Here is a 25,217-nt window from a genome sequence, read left to right on the forward strand (position 1 = left end):
TAATGAATCCCGTTTACTGATTGGGCACAGTCCAAATTCAAAAGCATTCCCTTTGTTCTCGCCACTTCTCTATGAATGGATTTGATTTGTAACTTTAGTCCTGATGACAGATTGACTAAAATGGAAAATTTTTCTCTGCGCAGTTGTCGCCCAATGGGTTTCCAGCATTTAATTCTATTTTAATGATAAAAGTTCTTAAAATAAGCTGTAAACAAGAGACAGAATTTTGAATGCATTTCATCTGATGCTAGTTTATTATGAATTTTACAACAATAATTTTTAACATATTCTGTGTGCTTATTCCTGTCTTGCACCTCATGGATCAATAGGAACTTGAATAGAATAAACAGTCTAGGCTACAAAGCTCTTTTTGCAGGATATCCTAAGGATTTACTTGAATAATTTTGCTGATAAGCTTGGGAATACATTTCTTATTTAGAAGTTAGATTAGTATGTACTTTCTACTGCGTCTAACAATTCTTTGACCAGCCAGAAGACAACCTACAACTGCAACAATGTGAATTTATTTCTTAATACAAACTGTACAATGTTAACTGGCAAAGCTCACAGAGAATTACTCTTCTCTTTACATGATTCAGTTATGCACTGAAGATCCTTTAAAAAGTCTTCTTTCAAGAGTTCTTCATGGTCTCTTGCAGCACATCTTTGATAATCTTCAAGGTAATTCTAAATGAAACAAAACACTTTTTAAAAAGTGAATCCTTAAAGGAAAGCACTGCAAATGAATATCTCACCTTTAAATCAGGAACAGTCATGGCCCAAAGTTTAAAGCCATAGGAAACCAAAGTCACCTGTAGACAAACACCCACCCAATGCATTTCAGATTCTAATCGCAGTATCAAGTTTGACCAGTGGAGTGCCCTGACTCTGCTAACTGGTGAGCACAAGTGACTTGCACGTAAGCTGGGAAGTTCTTAAACCCAGTAGAAAAATGGCTAGCAGAATAGCATGTGCAATATGTCTGTAGATGGATAAGTAGCCCAAGTTATGGCAATATTATTCAGTGGCTATCATGTGAAATCACTATTGAGAACAGAAAATCAGTCCCATCAAAGATGTCGCATGATAAAAAAAAACATGGAGCATAACACTAGTCATTAGTTCACAAAACCATGAAACGACTGGATTGCCATGCACTGGAAGGAAGTGCACATCACTATCACTTTAGTTCTGTTGCTGGGTACGCAAAAACTAGAGACTTTAAAAATATCATTGTCCTTTTATTTATTCTAGCAATTTCACACCATCCCTTCCAGGTACAGCTGTTTATTAAATGCACCCCAAATACAGCCTTATGAGGTGTCGGAACTGAACAATACAGCACAGAAACAAGCCCTGTAGCCCACAGTGTCTTCACTGAAACAATGCAGAATTAAACCAATGAATTCTCTTCTGCCCACACTTGATTCATGCTCCTCCATTATCTACATATCCATTGTGTCCAAGGTCCAGCATTTTTTGTACACATCCACCTTCCCCAGAAACAATCTCAGAGATCCCAAAATCTAAAGCTCTCCCTCCCATACCATCTATTTACACATTTAATTGACCTATCCTCTTTTCTTACATTCACCACAAATATGTACACATCAGTGACCCGGGGTCAATTCCCATCACTGTCGGTAAAGAGTTTGTACATTCTCCCTGTGGTGCTCCAGTTTTCTCCCACATCCCGAAAACACATGGGTTAGAAGGTTAATTGTTTGGCACGGGCTTGCCAGGCCGAAAGGACCTGTTACTGTGCAGCATCTCTAAACAAAAATAAAATAATCCATCCTGCAGGGAAGGCCTTAGAATTACAATATGCTGTAAGAAGTTAAGCACAAGGGATTAAGCCCTCCTTTTACATCTGTAATTTGGAAAGGACCTTTAAAATGCACGCCAATCTCTGTCCCTATATGGTCTTTTACCAAATGCACAAATACTCTGACATTGTCCTCTCAAAAACTAGTATAGAAAATTTGTCACAGACCCGTCTTCCGAAATCAACACTCTTTGAGATCTCTGTGGAACACGCGATGGTGTCTGTCTCCCCTTTGCTTTAAATACTAGCAGCAAAGGAAAAAAATTCTTATCACCTACCCTGTTTATAGTTTCTATAATATTGTATACCAGTCTGGTCACCCACAGCCACTCAAATGGTTCCAGCCCAGTCAGCTGAAATTAATTGACATAATTGAAAAGGCCATGACTTGGTTTAGAGGTATAAATTACAGACCTTTCTCATACACATTTTTCTTACCACCTAAATGGATTTTAAGATCCTCACCTCTATAATGGTAACATGCTGGATCATTGTTTCCAAGGCAAAGTGCAAGTCATTTTTCGCTTTTCTCTTTGCTTCTGTGGTCTTCAGCTCCACTTCATCAGCCCTGGGAAGCAAATCATTGTAGCACAACCTTTTAGAGAGAAGTAACTTTGTCCCAGCATCTGGCAGTGAAATAGTTTATTCCCCCAACTCCCCATGAGCAGAACATTTATAACATTAAGAATCCAAGAGAATTCTTGGGTCTCTTATGCTGAACCAGTGCTGGCATCCTTGATGTTTGTGATGTTTGGATATGAATGTAGAAGGTAGGAATACAAGTTAGAACCATAGAACATTACAGCACAGAAACAGGCCTTTTGGCCCTTCTTGGCTGTGCCAAACCACTTTTCTGCCTAGTCCCACTGACCTGCACCTGGACCATATCCCTCCATACACCTCTCATCCATGTATCTGTCCGAGATTTTCTTAAATGTTAAAAGTGAGCCTGCATTTACCACTTCATCTGGCAGCCCAGTCCACACTCCCACCACTCTCTGTGTGAAGAAGCCCCTCCTAATGTTCCCTTTAAACTTTTCCCCCTTCACCCTTAACCCATGTCCTCTTGTTTTTTTTCTCCCCTAGCTTCAGTGGAAAAAGCCTGCTTGCATTCACTCTATCGATATCCATCATAATTTTATATACAGGTTTCCCCCGCCATCCGAAGGTAGAGAGTTCCTATGAAATGGTTCGTAAACTGTAATGTCGTAAAGTGAATAAGCAATTACCATTTATTAATATGGGAAAGATTTTGAGCGTTCCCAGACCCAAAAAATAACCTACAAAATCATGCCAAATAACACATAAAACCTAAAATAACAGTAACATATAGTAAAAGCAGGAATACACAGCCTATATAAAGTAGAAATACTTTTCTGCAGCACTGTCTAGTGCAGCGAAAATCTCGCGGAAGCGCTCTTGGCAGAAACACTCTCTTCAGTAACCTTTAAGCTATGAAGCTGCCAAATCATACCAAATAACACAAAAATACACAGCCGATATAAAGTAGAAATAATATATGTACAGTGTAGTTTCACTTACCGGAATCGGTACGACTCCAATAAATTGCAGTTTCGTCACAGTTAAACACTTGCTTATACGAATAACTACCTGACGCAATTGGCAATCGCCTCTGATCTGGGCCAACATCTACCTGCCGAGTGGCACCTAATTAATTAGCTTGTTTATTTAGCTTTTTTCTTAAAGATGTGCTGGGTGCATTCCGATTACTGCTGCATTCTTCATGGCAATGTATCAGTCCGCTGCCCGAAGGTTGGGGACCACTGCTTAAACTATGAAGCTGCCCTCGCCTCAGAAACCCATCAAACCACCCATGACTACCATTAAATTCCACTTTTGCAACACTTTCATAATCATCGTCCAGCGCTTTCTGTTTCAGCTTATTAAAAAGACTGACTGATTTCTCCATAAGTACAAGAAAACTTAACGGAACACCATGCTTTGCACACCCATCAATCCACTCAAGCAATAGACTTTCCACTTTATCCATTATTGGATGCCGACTAACAGAGACCACTTTGCTAAGAGCAGAGCCAACAGTAACATCGGCAGCTTTCAAAATTCTTTCTCTCTGCGTATAAATAGTGCGGATGGTGGACGCAGGCAAGTTCAACATGCGGACAGTGTTCTGACTTCGTTCACCACGATCGAAACAATTATGTCTAGTTTTACGCTAAGTGTAACACCCTTACGAGCTCTTTTAGGCTTTTCTGATACCTTAGAACTCATCCTGCTAACAGATGCACAAAATAAATTGAGATAAAGCACGTGTTTAAGCAATGTCAGCTAGAATGCAGTTCCGGGGGAGGACCTTGGCTGCTCAGGGTGCGCGCTGCCTTTTTTTGTAACAGTGAAAACACCTGTTAGCGAAAACAAGTAACTAATGTAGGTCTTTTGTAACAGTGAGGTGTCGTAAAGCGAACGTTTGGAAAATGGGGGACACCTGTACTTCTATCAAATCTCCCCTCATTCTTCTACGCTCCAGGGAATAAAGTCCTAACCTATTCAACCTTTCTCTGTAACTCAGTTTCTCAAGTCCCAGCAACATCCTTGTAAACCTTCTCTGCACTCTTTCAACCTTATTAATATCCTCCCTGTAATTTGGTGACCAAAACTGGACACAATACTCCAAATTCGGCCTCACCAATGCCTTATACAACCTCATCAAAACATTCCAACTCTTATACTCAATACTTTGATTTATAAAGGCCAATGTACCAAAAGCTCTCTTTATGACCCTATCTACCTGTGACGCCACTTTTAGGGAATTTTGTATCTGTATTCCCAGATTCCTCTGTTCTACTGCACTCATGAGTGCCCTACCATTTACCTTATATGTTCTAGCTTGGTTTGTCCTTCCAAAGTGCAATACCTCACACTTGTCTGTATTAAACTCCATCTGCCATTTTTCTAGCTGGTTCAAATCCCTCTGCAGACTTTGAAAACCTTCCTCACTGTCCACTACACCTCCAATCTTTGTATCATCAGCAAATTTGCTGATCCAATTTACCACTTTATCATCCAGATCATTGAAGACAAAAATCCTGTCCTGGGGTAGCAAGGATTGTCTTAAGCCATTGAATAATAATGATTATCAGGAAGATGAATATTAGAAGATGAAACAAGGAAGCAAGTGAACACAAGAACCTTGACGTATAAGTCCATAAATCCCTTAAAATGGCAGCACAGATTGATAAAATGATCAAGGCATATGGGGATGTGTGCTTTCATCGGCAGTGTCACAGAAAGTAAGACAAAGCCATATTCCAACTTTGTAACATTGGTTAGGTCAAGCCTCGAGTACTATGTACAGCTCTGATCAAGACATCATAAGAATCAAAATCAGGTTTAATACCGGCATATGTTGTGAAATTTGTTAATTTAGTGCAACAGTACAATAGTACAGTAGATGATAATATAGAAAAAAATTGGTAAATCAATTACACCAAATATATTTATGTATATTAAAGTTAAATTAAAAATAGTGCAAAACAGAAGTAATATATATTATAAAATAAAGTGAGGTAGTGTTCTTGGGTTTATTGTCCATTTAGAAATCAGATTGCAGAGGGGAAGAAGCTGTTCCTGAATTACTGACTGCGTGCCTGACAATACCAATGAGAAGAAAACATGTCCTGGGTGATGAATGTCCTTTAATCATGGACAAATCCTATCTGAGGCACTGCTCCTTGAAGATGTCTTGGATACTACAGAGGCTAGTACTCAAGACGGAGCTGACTGATTTCTGTAGCTTCTTTCGGTCCTGTGCAGTAGCCACCCCCCACCCCCCATCCCCCATACCAGACAGTGATGCAGCCTGTCAGAATACTCTCCACAGTACATCTGTGTAAGTTTCTGAGTGTTTTAGGTGACAAACCAACTCTTCTCAAACTCCTAATTTAATTGACTTTATTACTTCGAGGAGTAAAAATCTTTATAGAGAGAGTAGAGCAGTGGGCTTAGCTCACATCCCTGAGGTGTGCCAGTGTTGATCATCAGCAAGGTGGAGATATTATAACCAATCTGCACAGATTGTGATCTTCTGATTAGAAGTTGAGTATCCAATTGTAGAGGGAGGGACAGAGGCCCAGGCTCTGTAGTTTATTAATCAGGGTTGTGGAAACGATGGTGTTAAGCACTGAACTATAGTCAACAAACACCATCTTGACATGGGTGTTTGTGATTGCACTGGAGAAAGTGCAGAGCAGATTCGCCAATTTGTTACTTGGACTGTACGTTTCATTTTTAAGAGATTGGATAGGTTGGAGGACAAAAGAAACTGCAAATGCAGAAACATAAGACACTGTGGGAACTCAGTGGATCAAGAGGCACCTGTGGGAGGAGGGGAATTATCTGAAAGAAGGAAACTCAGCTGCTCCCATTTAGTCTTAAATTGTTAACTAAGATTATAGAAAAAAAAAATCAGATTTATATAGCATAGGCTATTGAGTCAGTCGTAATACACAAAAAAAGCACCTTTGACCCATGCCAATCAAGATTCCCACCTAAATTAGTCCCATATATCTGTGTTTAGTCATATCACTCTTAATCTTTCCTATCCATGTACTTGTCAATGTCCCTTTCAAATGTTCTTAATGTACCTGTCTCAATTACTTACTCTGGTAGCTCATTCCATTTACCGACCACTCTGGGTGAAAACTTGCCCCTCAGGTTCCTATTGAATTACTCCCATCACTTGAAACCTGTACCCTCTAGTTCCTGATTCTCCAAACGTTGGAAAAAGACTGGCTACGTTCACCCTATCTATATCGCTCAAGTTTATACACCGCTTATTCTCCAACACCTTAATGAAAAGTCTCAACCAGCTAAACCTCTCTATAACTCAGCAGTACCCTCGTAAATTTCCTCTGCACTCTTTCCAGTCAGTACTGAACTTCACTTACCCATTTACACTAATCTCATGATATTCTCAACTCCCACTTGTTATTTTTGAGGAAATAACAAGCAGGATTGACGAAGGAAAATTGGTGGATGTTGTGCACTTGGATTTTCAAAAGGCCTTTGACAAAGTGCCAACATGAGGCTACTTATCAAGCTATGAGCCCTTGGTATTACAGGAAAGATACTAGCATAGACATAGCATTGCCTTTAGGGGTCTGTGTTGGGACTGCTTCTTCTCACGTGATATGTTGACAATTTTAATGAAGGAATAGAGGCTTTGTAGGTGGTTGAGGAAGTAGGGTTTCTGCAGAAGGACTTATTAAGAGAATGTGCAAAGAAGTGGCAGATGGAATACAGCCAGGAAGTGTTTGGTAGAAGGAATAAAAGCATAAGCTATTTTCTAAATGGGGAGAAAATTTTAAAATCTGAGTTGCAAAGGCACTTGGAAGTCCTTGTGCAGGATTCCCAAAATTCCCTAAGGTTTTACTTGCAGGTTGAGTCTGTGTTGAGGAAGGCAAATGCAATGTTAGCATTCATTTTGAGAGGACTAGATCTGGATGCTAATGTGGTTAACTGGATCAGCAAATTTGCAGATGAATCCATGATTGGGGGTGTAGTGGACAATGAGGAAGACTATCAAAGCTTGCTTGCATTTACCCTCATAATTTTGTATACCTCTATCAAAACTCACCTTAATCTTCTACATTCTAGGGAATAAACTAACCTACTCACTCTTTTCTTGAAAATGATATCCTCTGAGTCCTGGCAACATCTTTGCAAATTTTGTCTGTACTCTTTCAATCTTTCCTGGAAGTAAGTGACCAAAAGAGCACATAGTACTCCTAATAAGGCCTCAACAATACTTCAAACTACTTCAACATAACATAATAATAATAATAAAAAGATTTGAAATAATAACATGGATAATAATAATAATAAAAAGATTTGAAAAGAAAGAAAAAGAAACATAACATCTCAACTCCTTTTGATTCCCGGCTTTGTCTGAGGTCTCAACAACATGTCTCCACATCCATCCACTATCTGTTCTGGCACTCTAGTTCACATCTCCCTGCAACTCTAGTTTAAACCTCCCCGCCCCCACCCTCACGCACTTCTAGCAAACCTTGCCAATAGCATATTAGCCACCCTCCCTGGAAGAGAACTCAAACATCCAAAAATCTGAAGCCTATCCTCCTTCTCTCCTTAGCCATGTGTAAAACTGTACGATCTTCCTAATTCTAGCCCAGTACTTGTAAAGAAAAAGCCTGCTAATCCCTTACCATAATGATGCAGAAATCATTCCCAGATACATTCCAGCAATTCATTATCTACATTGTTAGAATCCATTTTATCTGTGAGGTCAATTATACATTAAAATTTCTGAGGATTATAGTATTTCTCCTATTCCATGCTGATCTAGTTTCATAAATATCATTTATATCATACCCTATATCAGACTTAAATACCTACAAACTATTCAGCTACTGTTTTCCACCCCGAAGCTGATCATTATTATTCACAAGACTCCCCATGAAATCTATTGGGCAGCATTAACCGTTGCAAATTTCCCCTCCTGAATTGGTAAACTAAACATAAAGTTTTGATTTAATTAATGTGTGTGTGCATGTTTTCAATGACAACTGTATTTTTTTTATACAGTTCTTGAGAAACTGAAGGTTACTGAGTAACTGAATTCAGAAATATTCAAATGAAATGACATATTTGATACTTAACTAACAGGGAGGAGAGAAGGAATCTCTGCTTTAATGCCTTTCATGCTTCTGTTGCTGGACAAATGCTTTGGGAATGCCCTGTGCCGTACCGATGAGTTGGGAGCTAAGTCCCTAATGCAAGGTTTAGCTCTGACAGTCAAGACTTGTGCAAGATCGTACTGGAAGAAAGCCTTAATCTTGTACAGACAATTGGAAAATTCAAGTGAGGGGAAGATGTGCCACAAATTGCTTTGCATAAGTTTTTGTGTGTACTATAAATCTCATGACATTGATATACAAGTGTATATAAGATTTTAAAATATTAGAAAAACACCACAGTACATCCAGCTCACAATAAATAGGACAAATCCTATCCAGATAAGTAGAGCCCTATTGGTCTACTTCCAATTAGCAAAGCCATGGATGGTGTCAATGACAACGCATCAAGCTGCATTTAGTCCTCTTTAGGCAGCAGCTCAGGTTCAAGGACAACTTGCTTCCACTATTGTGGGTTCAGGGGTGGCATACAAGGCCAGTGTGGGAACTGCAGACTCCACAGATGGAGCAGATAGTGGCTGATGGGACTACACTTGATTAATCTCAGAAGGGGTGCACACTTTCTGCTGCTCAAGCATGCCGTCTGTGTGCTCCCAATGCATGGCTTCCAAGGATCTCTTCCTTCAGCACTCCTGGGCCAGAGGTTCCCAAGGAACTGTGGGAATGTTGCATTTCATCAAGGCGGCTTTGAACACATGCTTGAATCTTACCACTTCCAGCAACAGAACTCTGTTTGGGGACTTCTGCAGGGATTCTCAGGCCAATGCTCCTAGTCTGTTCTAACTAGTTTTGAGCTTATAATCTTAATCAATTATATAACCCCAAATAAAGTCAGAAAACTGAGGAACTGAAATCTTAAATGGAAATTACATTTTTATTATAGATTCTATTGACTAAACCACCTGTCCCAATATTATGAAAAATGAACCCATACAAACCGGTATTTAGCTGCTTTCAGTTGTCCAACTGCTTCATCTAATTCTTCCTTCATGGTCTTTGAGGTCTTCTGCAAAAACCGTTTTTTGTTTTCCAGAGATTCAAGCTCTTCAACTTGCTTTGCCATTTTTCGATCATCTTCCTGCAAGTAATTCAATTTATATTTTCATTTTTTCCAAATCAAGTTTAGAGTTGGCTTTGCATATATTTTTATCCTGTCGATATTCACTTTGCATGTCATTAACTGTTTCACAGCACTTTATTGTAAATCGATGCCACTCATTTTAAGTAACAGGACAGGTGGAGATGGTCCACGAACACCCAGAAATAGCCTCTAAGATTAGATTCCGCTTTATTTGTCACACTTACATCAAAAACATTGAAACAGTAAAATGTACTGTTTGCATCATCAAGCAACATAGTTCCCAGATTGTGCTGGTGGGGGCAGCCACAAATATCGCCACACTTCCGGCATCAACATACCATGCCCATAACTCACTAGCCCCAACGAGAAATTTAGTGGACTAAAAGCAGACAACTCATCAGGACTTGATGGACTGCACGCTAGTGTTTTAAAGGAAGTGGCCAGAGAGATAACAGATCCATTGCTAAAAAATTTTTAGAATTCGCTAAAACCCAGAAAGGTACCAGAACACTGACAAGGTAAAACCTTCTTCAAAAATGGAGGCAGGAAACTACAGGTGATGTTATTTAACTATGTTCTAGACGATAATCAAATAAATCATCATTTAGGAAAACTGAACACAGCAAAGTACAGACCATTTGGCCCACAATGTTATGCTAACTTTTCATTGGCCATGCAGGAATTAAAATGCAGAAAACATCAAACTCGAATGGTTAAAGGACTGTGGAAGTAGACAAACCAATTGTCTTTGTTCTTGCTGTGTGCTTGAAGGAATGAAGGCTGCCATTTTGTGAAGCTGCTCTGTAACTTCCATTTTGAGAATTGTTAGATGAACTGATTCTTGCTCTGGGATAATTTAATCAGAGCAATTGAACATGGACACAAGGAGTTTGCACTACTGATCTGCTAAACCTGAGATCATTCTCAGATAAGCTGTTTATTGTGCACAACAGCAGGTTTGCAGATGTAGGGCTCTCAGTATACTAGGTAAACTGTTAATCGCTCATTACCAAAATGGCTTGTCTGAAGTGTTATATTAAAATGGCTTCTCGTAATGTTAACTGCTGAATAAGGGGTTCTCTGTAACTGCAATGTTTGGGTTATACAGGGAGATAATGGAAAATGTATTCATTTGTTAGCCAATGGAAGTCATGTTCTGTTATCTTGTATATGTGTGCTGAGTTGAGGAGCACGGGCTTTTTCGGGAGGTGAGTGGAGAGGACAGACGTGTGAGGAACGGACGGGGTTCCTGGGCGGTGGACACCGAACCTCGGGGTTTCGGAAGGTGGCCGGAGTCTCGGAAGGACGTTGTGGATGGAAGCAGAGGCATGAACTCCAATGTATTAAAATATTATGTGCACAAGACTGATAAGTTACTCATGTGGCGCCTTTTCTTGTAGTTGTTTCTACTAACCCAACACCAAAAATTTGCTATAACGTATAATTATTTACTCGCACTTGGTATATTGTTTCATATTTGTGTCGTGGCTGATCATTGGGCAACTCACACCTTATCCGCACCAAAGCAATTGCACTGTTGGCGAGGTTGACGGCTATTCACCCTAGGCAACGGGGGGTCAGTGGGACAAAGACCCTTACACAGAAATAATCTTGCAATCTCAGCCCAGTGTCTGGGTGACCCAGTTTATCTGGTTTGAACCAGAGCTGAATAGAAAAAAAAGAAGTCACCTAAGGGCACAAAGTTATGTAGCCCTTGGACTACATCCAATGGGAATCTGACATAGTTTAGTCAGATAACCTAAAGCCAACAAGATTGAAGCACAACTTTTGAATTGCTAAGTGTTTAAAAGTAAGGAGCTTCAAATGCAAAGGAGCAAGAACTCTAGAGACCAACTATTGCAAGGAAGAAACCCCTTCCAGGGGTTGAAAGAAGAAAGGATTGATCATCTGGCCAATAGGAGATCTCGTTTTTGGTGCTACAAATTGGAAAAGTGGCCCGAGTAAGTTTTGGTACAGAGAGAGCAGTAGAATTTATGCTTTAAGTTGATAGCCTGGGGTTAACATAGCTATGTTGTTGTCTGTGCAGAGACAATAGAGTATGAGCTTTGATTAATTAAGAGTTGCGTAGTGAGTTGCCTAACCTAGATCTGTTGATGAATAGTCAACACTTTTAACCCACTTTGATCAATCTAAGCCTCCCCTCCTATATAGTCCTCTATTTATCTATCATCCACTTGCCTATCTAAGAATCTCAAATGCCCCTAAGGTATCTGCCTCTTGTAACACCTCTTTAAAGTCACCACTTATCCTCCTTTGCTCCAAAGTGAAAATCTCTAGTTTGCTCAACCTATCCTCATGAGACATGCTCTGTAATACAAGCAGCATCCTAGTGAATTCCCTCTGCACCTTCTGTAAAACTTCCACATCACTCCTATAATGGCGACCAGAATTGAACACAATATTCCAGGTGTAGCCTAATCAGGATTTTATAGAGGTGCAACATTACTCTGTATCCACCCAGTTAAGTTTCCCTGAATCCCATGCCTCCTGATTTTCTGGATGAGTCTACCATGAGGAACTTGATCAACAGCCATACTAAGATCCATATAATCACATCTACGGACCTACCTTCATCAATTTCACATTCTCAAAGAACTCCATCAGGCTCGTGAGGCATGATCTGCCCCTCAACAAAGCCATGATGACTCTCCCTAATTATCTTGTCTCTAAGAATCTTCTCCAATAATTTGCCAAACACTGAAGTAGGACTCATTGGTCTATAAATCCCAGTGTTATCCCTATTCCCTTTCTTGAACAAAGGAATAATACTTGCCACCCTCCAGCCATCTGGTACTATTCCTGTAGCCAGTAACGACACAAAGATAACCACCAAAGCACATCAATCTCTTCCTTTGCTTCCCACAGCAAGCTGGGTATATCGTGTCCAGTCTCAGGGATGTAACCAACCTAATCTTTCGAAAAAATTTCAGCATATCCTCTTTCTTAACATAGATATGGTTCAGCGTATTAGCCTGTTTTATGGCAAGGTTCCTCTCACTGAGGAATACTGAAACAAAGCAATCATTAAGGACCCCCCATCTCCTCTGACTGCAGGGATTTATTTCCTCCTCTATCCCTGATCAGTTCTTCCCTCACTCTAATCATTCTCCTGTTCTTCACATACATATAGAGCACCTTGGATATTTCTTTAATCCAACTCACCCAGGTCTTCTCATGCACCTTCTAGCTCTACTAAGTCTGTTTTTCAATGCCTTCCTAGCTATTTTGTAACTCTCTAGAGTTCGGTCTGATCCTTGTTTCCTAAACCTTGAGTTTCTTTCTTCCTCTTGACTAGATGTTCCACAGGGCCCTGGTGAGACCACACCTGGAGTATTGTGTACAGTTTTGGTCTCCATATTTGAGGAAGGACATTCTAACTATTGAGGGAGTGCAGCGTAGGTTCACGAGGTTAATTCCCGGGATGGTGGGACTGTCATATTATTGAAAGATTGGAGCGACTGGGCTTGTATACACTGGAATTTAGAAGGATGAGAGGGGATCTGATTGAAACATATAAGATTATTAAGGGATTGGACACGCTAGAGGCAGAAAACATGCTCCTGATGTTGGGGGAGTCCAGAACCAGAGGCCACAATGTGAGAATAAGGGGTAGGCCATTTAGAATGGAGTTAAGGAAAAACTTTTTCACCCAGAGAGTTGTGGATCTGTGGAATGCACTGCCTCAGAAGGCAGTGGAGGCCAATTCTCTGGATGCTTTCAAGAAAGAGTGAGATAGAGCTCTTAATGATAGCGGAGTCAAGGGATACGGGGAGAAGGCAGGAACGGGTACTGAATGTGGATGATCAGCCATGATCACAGTGAATGGCGGTGCTGGCTTGAAGGGCCGAATGGCCTACTCCTGCACCTATTGTCTACTGTCAATCATGGTTCATTCACTCTACCATCCTTCCCCTGCCTCAATAGGGCAAACCTATCCAGAACCCCATACAGTGCTCCGTAAACAACCACCATATTTCCATTGTGCATTTCCACAAGTACTTCCTAATTTATGCTCCCAAGTTCCTGCCTAGTAGCATAATTTCTCTCTCCCCCAATTAAAAACTTACTCATACTGTCTGTTCCTGTCCCTTTCTAAGGCTACGGCAAAGATCAGGGAGTTGCGGTCACTGTTTCTGAAACGCTCTCCCACTGAGAGATCTGATATGATACCTGGTTCATTGCCTTGCACCGGATCCAGTAAGGCCTCTCCTCTCTTCAGCTTGTTTACATATTGAGTCAGATCCAGACACACCAAACAAATTCCACCCCATCTAAACCTTTTGCACTAAAAAGGTGTCAATCAGTATTAGGGAAATTGCAGTCACCCATGACAATCCTCTTATTATTACACCTTTCCAAAATCTGCCTCCCAATCTGTTCCTCAATGTCTCTGTTGCTATTGTAGGGTCTATTGAATAATCCCAATAGAATAATTTCTCCCTTCCTGTTTCTGACTCAATAGACAAGGTCTCCACAATGTGCTCCCTTTCTGCACCTGTCATACTATCACTGATTGGCAATGCCACTCCCCACCTTCTTGTTCCTTGCTCAGTGTCTCTGCATGCTGCAAATACTGTACACCAGCAGCCCATCCTGATTCCCACCCCCTCGCCAAATTAGTTTTAAACCTCTCCAAGCCTACCAACTAACTGCTTCTGCCTACACCATATGCATCTATGTATATGTATCACCTCTATTGCACATCAGCACCTAAGGCAGCGCATTTCAAGCATCCAACACTATTTGAAAAACAAAATTGCCCGGTACATCTACATTTAATTTTACCCCTCTCACCTCAAGGTTAGGGTGGATTACAAATTACAGCAGGAGAGAGAAAAGGCGTGTCAGAAGGGCAATGTCATGATAATCATTGAGGATTTTAACATGAAAGTGAATTGGGAAAAACAAGGCCAGTACTGGAACTCGAGAGAATTTGTAGAATGTCTAAGGAATGGCTTTTTAGAACAGCTTGTTGCTGAGCCCACTAGGGGACTGGCTGTGCTGGATTGGGTGTTGTGCAATGATCCGGAGGCAATAAGAGAGCTTAAGGTTAAGGACCCCTTAGGGAACAGTGATCACAATATGATCCAGTTCACTTTGAAATTTGAGAAGGAGAAACTAAATTCCAATGTGTCAGTATTTCAGTGGAATAAAGGAAATCACAATGGCATGAGAGGGGAACTGGCCAAAGTTGACTGGAAAGGGACACTCACAAGAAGGACAGCAGAGCAGCAATGGCTGGAGTTTCTGCAAAAAAATGAGGGAAGTGCAAGGCAGATATATTCCAAAGAGGAAATTTTCGAATGGAAGAAAGACACTACTGTGGCTGACAAGTGAAGTCAGAGCCAAAGTCAAAGCAAAAGAGAGGGCATACAAGGAAGCCAAAGCTAGTGGGAAGATAAGAGGATTGGGAAGTTTTTAAAAACTTGCATAAGGAAACTAAGGTCGTCATTAGGAAAGAAAATATGAATTATGAAAGGAAGCTGGTGACTAATATCAAAGAAGATATTAAAAACTTTCTTAAGTATATAAAATGTAAAAAAAAGTCGAGAGTAGTCTGAGGACCAATAGAAAATGACACTGGAGATATTGTAATGAGCGATGAAGAGATGGCAGAGGAACTGAATGCGTATTTTGCATCAGTCCTCACAGTGGAAGATAGCTGCAGCATACCGGACATACAAGAGTGTCAGGGAAGTGAAATATATACAGTAAAAATTAAGACTGAGAAGGTGCTCAGGAAGCTTAATGGTCTGAGGGTGGATAAATCTCCTGGACCTGATGAAATTTACCCTCAGGTTCTGAAGGAAGTAGCTGGAGAGAATGAGGAGGCATTAACAATGATCTTTCAAGAATCGAGAAACTCTGGCATTGTACTGGATGACTGGAAAATTGCAAATGTTACTCCGCTAATTAAGAAGGGTGGGAGGCAGCAGAAAGGAAACTATCGACCAGTTAGCTTGACATCAGGGGTTGGGAAGTTGTTGGAATCAATTGTTAGGGATAAGATTATGGAGTATCTGGAAGCACATGACACGATAGGCCAAAGCCAACATGGTTTCCTGAAAGGAAAATACTGCCTGACTAACCTACTGCAATTTTTTGAGGAAAGTACAAGCAGGGTAATCAAAGGAGATACAGTGGATGTGGTGTACCTGGATTTTCAGAAAGCTTTTGAATGAGGCTGCTTAGTAAGATAAAAGCCCATGGAATTACAAGGAAGTTACTAGAATGGGTGGAACACTAGGTGATCGGCAGAAAATAGAGTGTAGGAATAAAGGGATCCTATTCTGGCTGGCTGTCGGTTACCAGTGGAATTCCACAGGGGTCGGTTTTGGGACCGCTGCTTTTTACGATGTATGTCAATGATTTGGGTTATGGGATGAATTAATTTGTGTCTAAATTTGTCGATGATACAAAGATAGGTGGAGGAGTGGGTAGTTTTGAGGAAACAGAGAGAGCCTGCAGAGACTTGGATAGTTTAGAGGAATGGGCAAAGTAGCAGCAAATGAAATACAATGTTGGAAAGTGTATGGTCATGCACTTTGGTGGAAGAAATAAAGAAGCAGACTATTTAGATGGAGAGAGAATTCAAAATGCAGAGATGCAAAGGGACTTGGGAGTCCTTCTGCAGGATACTCTAAAGGTTAACCTCCAGGTTGAGTCAGTGGTGAAGAAGGCGAATACAATGTTGGCATTCATTTCTGGAGGTATAGAATATAAGAGCAGGGATGTGATGTTGAGGCTCTATAAGGCACTCATGAGACCACACTTGGAGTGTTGTGTGCAATTTTGGGCTCCTTATTTTAGAAAGGATATACTGACATTGGAGAAGGTTCAGAGAAGATTCATGCGAATGATTCCAGGAATGAAAGGGTTACTGTATGAGGAACGTCTGGCAGCTCTTGTGCTGTAGTCCCTGGAGTTTAGGAGAATGAGGGGGGAATCTCATAGAAAGATTCCGAATGTTAAAAGGCCTGATCAGATTAGATATGGCAAAGTTATTTCCTGTGGTAGGGGAGTCCAGGATAAGAGGGCACAACTTCAGGATTGAAGAATGTCCATTCAGAACAGAGACGCGGAGAAATTACTTTAGTCAGAGGGTGGTCAATCTGTGGAATTTGTTGCCACGAGCGGCCGTGGAGGACAAGTCATTGGATGAAATTAAGGCAGAGATAGATAGGTTCTTGATTAGCCAGGGCATCAAAGGGTATGGGGAGTAGGCAGGGGAGTGGGAATGACTGGGAGAATTGGATCAGCCCATGATTGAATGGTGGAGCAGACTCGATGGGCCGAGTGGCCTACATCTTATCTCATGGTCTTAAGTTCATGCCCTCTAGTATTAGATACTTAATTCCTGGGAAAACCATTTTAGCTGTCTTATGCGTCACATAATCTCATAAAACTCTAAAAGATCTCCCTTTACCCTCTCTTCCTCGAGAGAAAACAACCCAAGATTTTCTAAACTCTCCTTCTGGCACATGCTCTCTAATCCAAGCAGCATTTTGCAAGATTCATCTGCACATTCTGCATAGCCTCCACATCCTTCCACTAATGAAGTGCCCAGAAATGAAGGGAATAATCCAGATGCAGTCTAAACTGAGTTTTATAAAACAGCAAAATAACTCCTGTGTCTTGAAATGAGTGCCTTAACTAATAAAGGCAAGCATGCTATAATGCCTTTGTTACTACCCTATCAAACTGTGCAAACAATTTCAAGGAGCTATGGACATGGATCCCAGTTTACCTCATAAAACTGAACCATGTAAGCAGGACATGACTTGCCCTTCATAAAGCCATGTTGACAGTCTATAATTAGCCCATGATTTTCCAAACGCTTGCAACTCCTACCTCTCATATTCCTTTCCAGTAATTTCCTTATCACTGAATTGAGATTCACAATTTACAGCATTAATCCTTGTACTGTATAGCCTACATTATAATAAGGCAAACACAAGGAATTCTGCAGATGCTGGAAATTCAAGCAACGCACATCAAAGTTGCTGGTGAACGCAGCAGGCCAGGCAGCATCTCTAGGAAGAGTTACAGTCGACATTTCGGGCCGAGACCCTTCGTCAGGACTAACTGAAGGAAGAGCTAGTAAGAGATTTGAAAGTGGGAGGGGGAGGGGGTGATCCAAAATGACAGGAGAAGACAAGAGGGGGAGGAATGGAGCCAAGAGCTGGACAGGTGATTGGCAAAAGGGATATGAAAGGATCATGGGACAGGAGGCCCAGGGAGAAGGGAAAGTGGGGGGGGGGGAACCCAGAGGATGGGCAAGGGGTATAGTCAGAGGGATAGAGGGAGAAAAAGGAGAGGGAGAGAGAGAAAGAATGTGTGTACATAAATAAATAACGGATGGGGTACGAGGGGGAGGTGGGGCATTAGCGGAAGTTTGAGAAGTCAATGTTCATGCCATCAGGTTGGAGGTTACCCAGACGGAATATAAGGTGTTGTTCCTCTAACCTGAGTGTGGCTTCATCTTTACAGTAGAGGAGGCCACGAATAGATATATCAGAATGGGAATGGAATGTGGAATTAAAATGTGTGTCCACTGGGAGATCCTGCTTTCTCTGGCAGACAGAGCATAGGTGTTCAGCAAAACGATCTTCCAGTCTGCGTCGGGTCTCGCCAATATATAGAAGGCTACATCGGGAGCACCGGACACAGTATATCACCCCAGCCGACCCACAGGTGAAGTGTCTCCTCACCTGGAACGACTGTCTGGGGCCCTGAATAGTGGTAAGGGAGGAAGTGTAAGGGCATGTGTAGCACTTGTTCTGCTTACAAGGATAAGTGCCAGGAGGGAGATCGGTGGGGAAGGATGGGGGAGACGAATGGACAAGGGAGTCGCGTAGGGAGCGATCCCTGCAGAAAGCAGAGAGGAGGTGGAGAGGGAAAGATGTGCTTAGTGGTGGGATCCCGTTGGAGGTGGCGGAAGTTACGGAGAATATGTTGAACCCGGAGGCTGGTGGGCTGGTAGGTGAGGACCAGGGGAACCCTATGCCTAGTGGGGTGGCAGGAGGATGGAGTGAGAGCAGATGTGCGTGAAATGGGGGAGATGCATTTGAGAACAGAATTGATGGTGGAGGAAGGGAAGCCCCTTTCTTTAAAAAAAGGAGGACATCTCCCTTGCCCTGGAATGAAAAGCCTCATCCTAAGAGCAGATGCGGCGGAGACAGAGGAATTGCGAGAAGGGAATGGCATTTTTGCAAGAGACAGGGTGAGAAGAGGAATAGTCCAGATAGCTGTAAGAGTCAGTAGGCTTATAGTAGACATCAGTAGACTACTTTATGTTGTAGTAACACATTGTTGAATGCGCTATTAGGTGCATATTGAGCATGCGCAATTAGGCGCGTATTGATCTGTCCGTGTGTGTTCTGACTTTGGTTTCTACCAGTAAAGAACTATGAAACTTAGCTCCCATCTCCAGCGTTTTTATTAATAGCATTGTTGTGTAGCCAGGCCACATACACAACAAATTGGCGACGAGGTTAATGAACCAACATCGTATTGGAACGTTGTGTTTTAATTGAAAACGAAAGTCGGAGGAAGAGAGCAAGGTACGAGCTAAGGAAGCAGGAGCACAGCCAGGGTCGGGAACATTGAGAGACCAAGCGACACAGTCGGATCCGCAGAACATTCAGCCGAGGCCACAGCCGGCGCTGACCCCTAGGGGCTGAGGGTCTACCTGCCCCAAAAGGGAGATAAAAAGGGAGCGATTCACACACATCCAGACGGAGTGCGCTCGTGGCGGTAGCAAAAAGGTCACGTGAGTCAAAAAAGGGAGAATGGGGCTAAATTAACATAACAAAGATGACGGTGATTGGAACCATTACAGCATTTGATAGTAGCATTGAAGACTGGGCAACTTACATTGAAAGAGTGGAGTTATATTGTGATGCTAAAGAAAGCCAGCGTCTTACTCAGTATTATGGGAGCAAAAACATACAGGCTGCTATGGAGCTTGTTAACCTCTGAAAAGCCAGCTGACAAAACGTTCAAGCAATTAGTAGTCACTCTCCAACAGTATTTAAATCCCAAACCACTCGTCATTGCTGAAAGATTTAAATTTCACAAATGGAATCATAGAGCAAAAATGAAAGCATTTCAGAATATTAGAACATAGAACAGTACAGCACAATACAGGCCCTTTGGCCCACAATGTTGTGCCAACCCTCAAACCCTGCCTCCCATATAACCCCCCACCTTAAATTCCTCCATATACCTGTCTAGTAGTCGCTTAAGTTTCACTAGTGTATCTACCTCCACCACTGACTCAGGCAGTGCATTCCACGTACCAACCACTCTCTGAGTAAAAAACCTTCCTCTAATATCCCCCTTGAACTTCCCACCCCTTACCTTAAAGCCATATTTCCATCCAAGGGGTTAGTGTGGACATGGTGGAGGATTACAAATACCTGGGGATACAAATTAACAATGAACTGGACTGATCAAAGAACTCTGAGGCTGTCTACAAGAAGGTTCAGAGCCATCTCCACTTCCTGAGGAGACTGAGGTCCTTTAACATCTGTCGAATGATGCTGAGGATGTTCTACGAGTCAGTGGTGGCCAGTGCTATCATGTTTGCTGTTGTGTTCTGGGGCAGCAGACTGAGGGTAGCAGACACCAACAGAATCATCAAACTCATTCGTAAGGCCAGTGATGTTGTGGGGATGGAACTGAACTCTAACAGTGGTATTTGAAAAGAGGATGCTGTCCAAGTTGCATGCCATCTTGGACAATGTCTCCCATCTACTACATAATGTACTGGTTGGGCACAGGAGTACATTAAGCCAGAGACTCATTCCACCGAGATGCAACACAGAGCGTCATAGGAAGTCATTCCTACCTGTGGCCAGCAAACTTTACAACTCCTCCCTTGGAGGGTCAGACACCCTGAGCCATTAGGATGGTCCTGGACTTATTTCCTGGCATAATTTACATATTACTATCAACTATTTATGGTTTTATTACTATTTATTATTTATGGTGCAACTGTAACGAAAACCAATTTCCCCCGGGATCAATAAAGTATGACTATGACTATGTCCTCTTGTATTGAGCAGTGGTGCCCTGGGGAAGAGGCGCTAGCTGTCTACTGTATCTATTCCTCTTAAAATCTTGTATACCTCTATCTTGTCTCCTCTCATCCTCCTTCTCCACCGAGAGTAAAGCCCTAGCTTCCTTAATCTCTGATCATAATGCATACTCTCGAAACCAGGCAGCATCCAGGTAAATCTCCTCTGTACCCTTTCTAATGCTTCCACATCCTTCCTATAGTGAGGCAACCAGAACTGGACATAGTACTGGATAAGTGTGGCCTAACCAGAGTTTTCTATAGCTGCACCTGCGGCTCTTAAACTCTATCCCTCGACTTATGAAAGCTAACACTCCATAGGCTTTCTTAACTACCCTATCTACCTGTGAGGCAATTTTCAGGAATCTGTGGACATGTACCCCCAGATCTCTTTGCTCCTCCACACTTCCAAGTATCCTGCCATTTACTTTGTACTCTGCCTTGGAGTTTGTCCTTCCAAAGTGTACCACCTCATACTTCTCCGGGTTGAACTCCATCTGCCACTTCTCAGCCCACTTCTGCATCCTATCAATGTCTCTCTGCAATCTTCGACAATCCTCTACACTATCCACACCACCATCAACCTTTGTGTTGTCTGCAAACTTGCCAACCCACCCTTTTACCCCCACATCCAGGTTGTTAATAAAAATCACGAAAAGTAGAGGTCTCAGAACCAATCCTTGTGGGACACCACTAGTTACAACCCTCCAATCCGAATGTACTCCCTCCACCACGGCCCTCTGCTTTCTGCAGGCAAGCCAATTCTGAATCCACTTGGCCAAACTTCCCTGGACCCCATGCCTTCTGACTTTCTGAATAAGCCTACCATGTGGAACCTTGTCAAATGCCTTACTAAAATCCATGTAGATCACATCCACTGCACTACCCTCATCTATATGCCTGGTCACCTCCTCAAAGAACTCTATCAGGCTTGTTAGACACGATCTGCCCTTCACAAAGCCATGCTGACTGTCCCTGATCAGACCATGATTCTCTAAATGCCCATAGATCCTATCTCTAAGAATCATTTCCAACAGCTTTCCCACCACAGACATAAGGCTCACTGGTCTATAATTACCCTCTTCTCCCTACTACCTTTTTTGCACAAGGGGACAACATTCACCTCCCTCCAATCCTCCGGTACCATTCCCGTAGACAACAAGGACATAAAGCTCTTAGCCAGAGGCTTAGCAATCTGTTCCCTCGCCTTGTGGAGCAGCCTGGGGAATATTCTGTCAGGCCCTGGGAACTTATTCGTCCTAATGTATTTTAACAACTCCAACACCTCCTCTCCCTTAATATCAACATGCTCCAGAACATCAACTTCACTCATATTGTCCTCACCGTCATCAAATTTCCTCTCATTGGTGAATACTGAAGTATTCATTGAGGACCACGCTCACTTCCACAGCCTCCAGGCACATCTTCCCATCTTTATCTCTAATCGGTCCTATCTTCACTCTTGTGATCCTTTTATTCTTCACATAATTGAAGAATGCCTTGAGGTTTTCTTTTACCCTACTCGCCAAGGCTTTCTCATGCCCCCTTCTTGCTCTCCTCAGCCCCTTAAGCTCTTTTCTTGCTACCCTATATTCCACAATAGACCCATCCGATCCTTGCTTCCTAAACCTCATGTATGCTGCCTTCTTCCACCTGACTAGATTCTCCACCTCAATTGTCACCCATGGTTCCTTCACCCTACCATTCTTTATCTTCCTCACCAGGACAAATTTATCCCTAACATCCTGCAAGAGATCCCTAAACATCAACCACATGTCCATAGTACATTTCCCTGCAAAAACATCATCCCAATTCACACCAGCAAGTTCTAGCCTTATAGCCTAATTTGCCCTTCCCCAATTAAACATTTTCCTGTCCTCTCTGATTCTATCCTTTTCCATGATAATGTTAAAGGCCAGGGAGCGGTGGTCACTGTCCCCCAGATGCTCACCCACTGACAGAACTGTGACCTGACCCGGTTCGTTACCTAATACTAGATCTAGTATGGCATTCCCCTAGTTGGCCTGTCAACATACTGTGACAGGAATCCGTCCTGGACACACTTAACAAACTCTGCCCCATCTAAACCATTGGAACTAATCAGGTGCCAATCAATATTAGGGAAGTTAAAGTCACCCATGATAACACTTCTGTTATTTTTGCACCTTTCCAAAATCTGCCTCCCAATCTGCTCCTTGGTATCTCTGCTGCTACCAGGGGGCCTACAGAATACTCCCAATAGAGTAACTGCTCCCTTCCTGTTCCTGACTTCTACCCACACTGACTCAAAAGAGGGTCCTGCTACATTACCCACCCTTTCTGTAGCTGTAATAGTATCCCTGACCAGTAATGCCACCATACTGTGCTGAATTGCACAAATCATCAGAACATTGTCAATTTGGAGCTGGTGTATCGGATGTATTGAGGGACAGATTAGTGTGTGGCATGCACTGTGAAACCACACAGAAGCAGCTCCTGTGTGAAAGAGGCCTTACCTTAGAGAAGACACTGAACATTGCAATATCATTAGAAACAGCCACACGAGGTGCTTCAGAGATACAACAAAAACCTCTGGAATATGCTATGAATAAAATGTCACTGAGCAGAAATGAAGGAAAGAAATGTTACCGTTGTGGGAACATGTCACATGACCCTGAGTGTTTAAAGACAAAGAACGCAGAAACTCCGGCAAACAGGGCCACATTGGCAGCATTTGCAAAGCTAGTAAACAGCAGAAAAGGGACAGAATACAGAGAAACAAGAAACCCCAGAAAGAAAAATACAATAATTTAAACAAAATGAAAGAAGGCAGTTCTGATGAAAACGACTCAGACGAAAGTGAATTGTCTTGTCTGCAACTTCACAGCGTGAAAGAGACAGATGATCGAAGAGTAATATGGATCACTCCACAAGTGGCAGGCATGAGACTGAAAATGAGTTGGGTACAGGCTTAGCTTTAACAGTGATCTCTGTACACGACTACAAACAACTGTTTTCGCACATACCTCTGAAATGAAATAAACTACTGCTAAACACTTACACAGGACAGAAAGTGCGTCCCCAAAGGCAAATTAAAGTGACAGTGACCCACAGAGGTAAAACACAGCAACTGAACCTCTATGTACTGAGAAATGGAGGACCACCATTGCAGGGACGTGAATGGCTCAGGAAAATTCAGTTGGATTGGCACACCATCAAGGCACTAGATGTGCCAGCAAAGGAGGGCAGCAAGGCTACAGCTGAGCGACTGTCGCAAGTACTTGCTGACTCTGAGGAAGTGTTCATGAGAGGAATAGGAACACTTCAACGCATGAAGGCAAAGACTAAGATCGAGGACAATGCACATCCAAAATTTCACAAAGCCAGACCAGTGCCATATGCAATCTGTCCTACAGTAGAGGCTGAGCTGAAAAATCTGGAGCAGACTGGGGTCCTGTCGAAGGTGGATTGGAGTGAATGGGCCACGCCTATTGTTCCAGTGATGAAGAAAACCTCCAGCACAAAACCAGGAAAACCAGGCAAGGTGCGCATATGTGGTGACTTTAAAGTGACTGTTAACCCAGTTCTCCGCACAGTACAGTATCCTCTACCTCGTATTGAGGACATCTTTGCTTCCCTGTCAGGAGGGGAACATTTCACAAAAATCGATTTGACCCAGCCTGGTCTCAAAATGGAAATAGGTGAAACATCTAGGAAATACCTGACAATAAATACACACAAAGGACCCTACCAGTACAACAGATTGGTGTTTGGGATAGCATCAGCTCCTGCAATCTGGCAAAGGGCAATGAACCAGGTCCTGCAGGGGATTCCAGGGACTCAGTGTTACCTGGATAATATCATTATCACTGGCAAAGATGACGACGAACATCTGTCTCACCTTAAACAAATGCTCACCAGGTTACAAGAATATGGGCTCAGAGCTAATCGACAGAAATGTGAATTTTTCAAAAAGGAAATCTCATACTGTGGGCATGTGCTCAACAAGGATGGTTTACACATTCTCAGGATAGAAGCGGTGCTTAAGGCACCACCACCCAAAAATGTGTCTCAGCTGAGAACATATCTTGGACAAGTGAACTATTACCACAAGTTCTTGCCTAACCAAGCCACAGTCCTACACCAACTAAGTGCACTATTACAGCCAGAAACACAGTGGAAATGGACTGAGAACTGTGAAAAAGCATTTCAAGAAACTAAAAGACTCATAACTTTAGAATGGGACTCACGAACTATGACCCCTCCTTACCAATCCGACTAGCTTGTGATGCCTCGCCCCATGGGATAGGAGCTGTGTTATCGCACAAGTTTCCAGATGGCTCAGAAAGAGCAATAGCCTTTGCCTCAAGAATGCTAACTTCAGCTGAACACAACTACGCACAGATTGACAGAGAGGCCCTAAGCCTCGTGTGGGGAGTCAAGAAATTCAGTCATTACCTGTATGGACAAAAGTTTACCCTGTTGACTGACCATCAACCTCTCAAGTCAATCTTCCATCCAAGAAAAGGTGTTCCAGTG

General features: G+C 42.3%; 1 protein-coding gene across 1 annotated transcript in view; it reads right to left on the minus strand.

Moving 5' to 3' along the window:
* Window positions 1-236: 236 nt before the first annotated feature.
* The window catches only part of ndc80 (NDC80 kinetochore complex component), a 122,134-nt gene continuing 97,153 nt past the window's right edge, over window positions 237-25,217 (minus strand). The window contains exons 15-17 of the mRNA XM_063058506.1: window positions 9,456-9,595; window positions 2,291-2,393; window positions 237-687 (exon numbers count right to left, since the gene is read on the minus strand). Coding sequence (XP_062914576.1) covers window positions 565-687; window positions 2,291-2,393; window positions 9,456-9,595 — 366 coding nt within the window. The 3' untranslated portion in view covers window positions 237-564. The remainder of the gene's footprint in view (window positions 688-2,290; window positions 2,394-9,455; window positions 9,596-25,217) is intronic.

Source organism: Mobula hypostoma, chromosome 9, assembly GCF_963921235.1.
Source record: "Mobula hypostoma chromosome 9, sMobHyp1.1, whole genome shotgun sequence".
Classification (NCBI taxonomy): Eukaryota; Metazoa; Chordata; class Chondrichthyes; order Myliobatiformes; family Myliobatidae; genus Mobula; species Mobula hypostoma.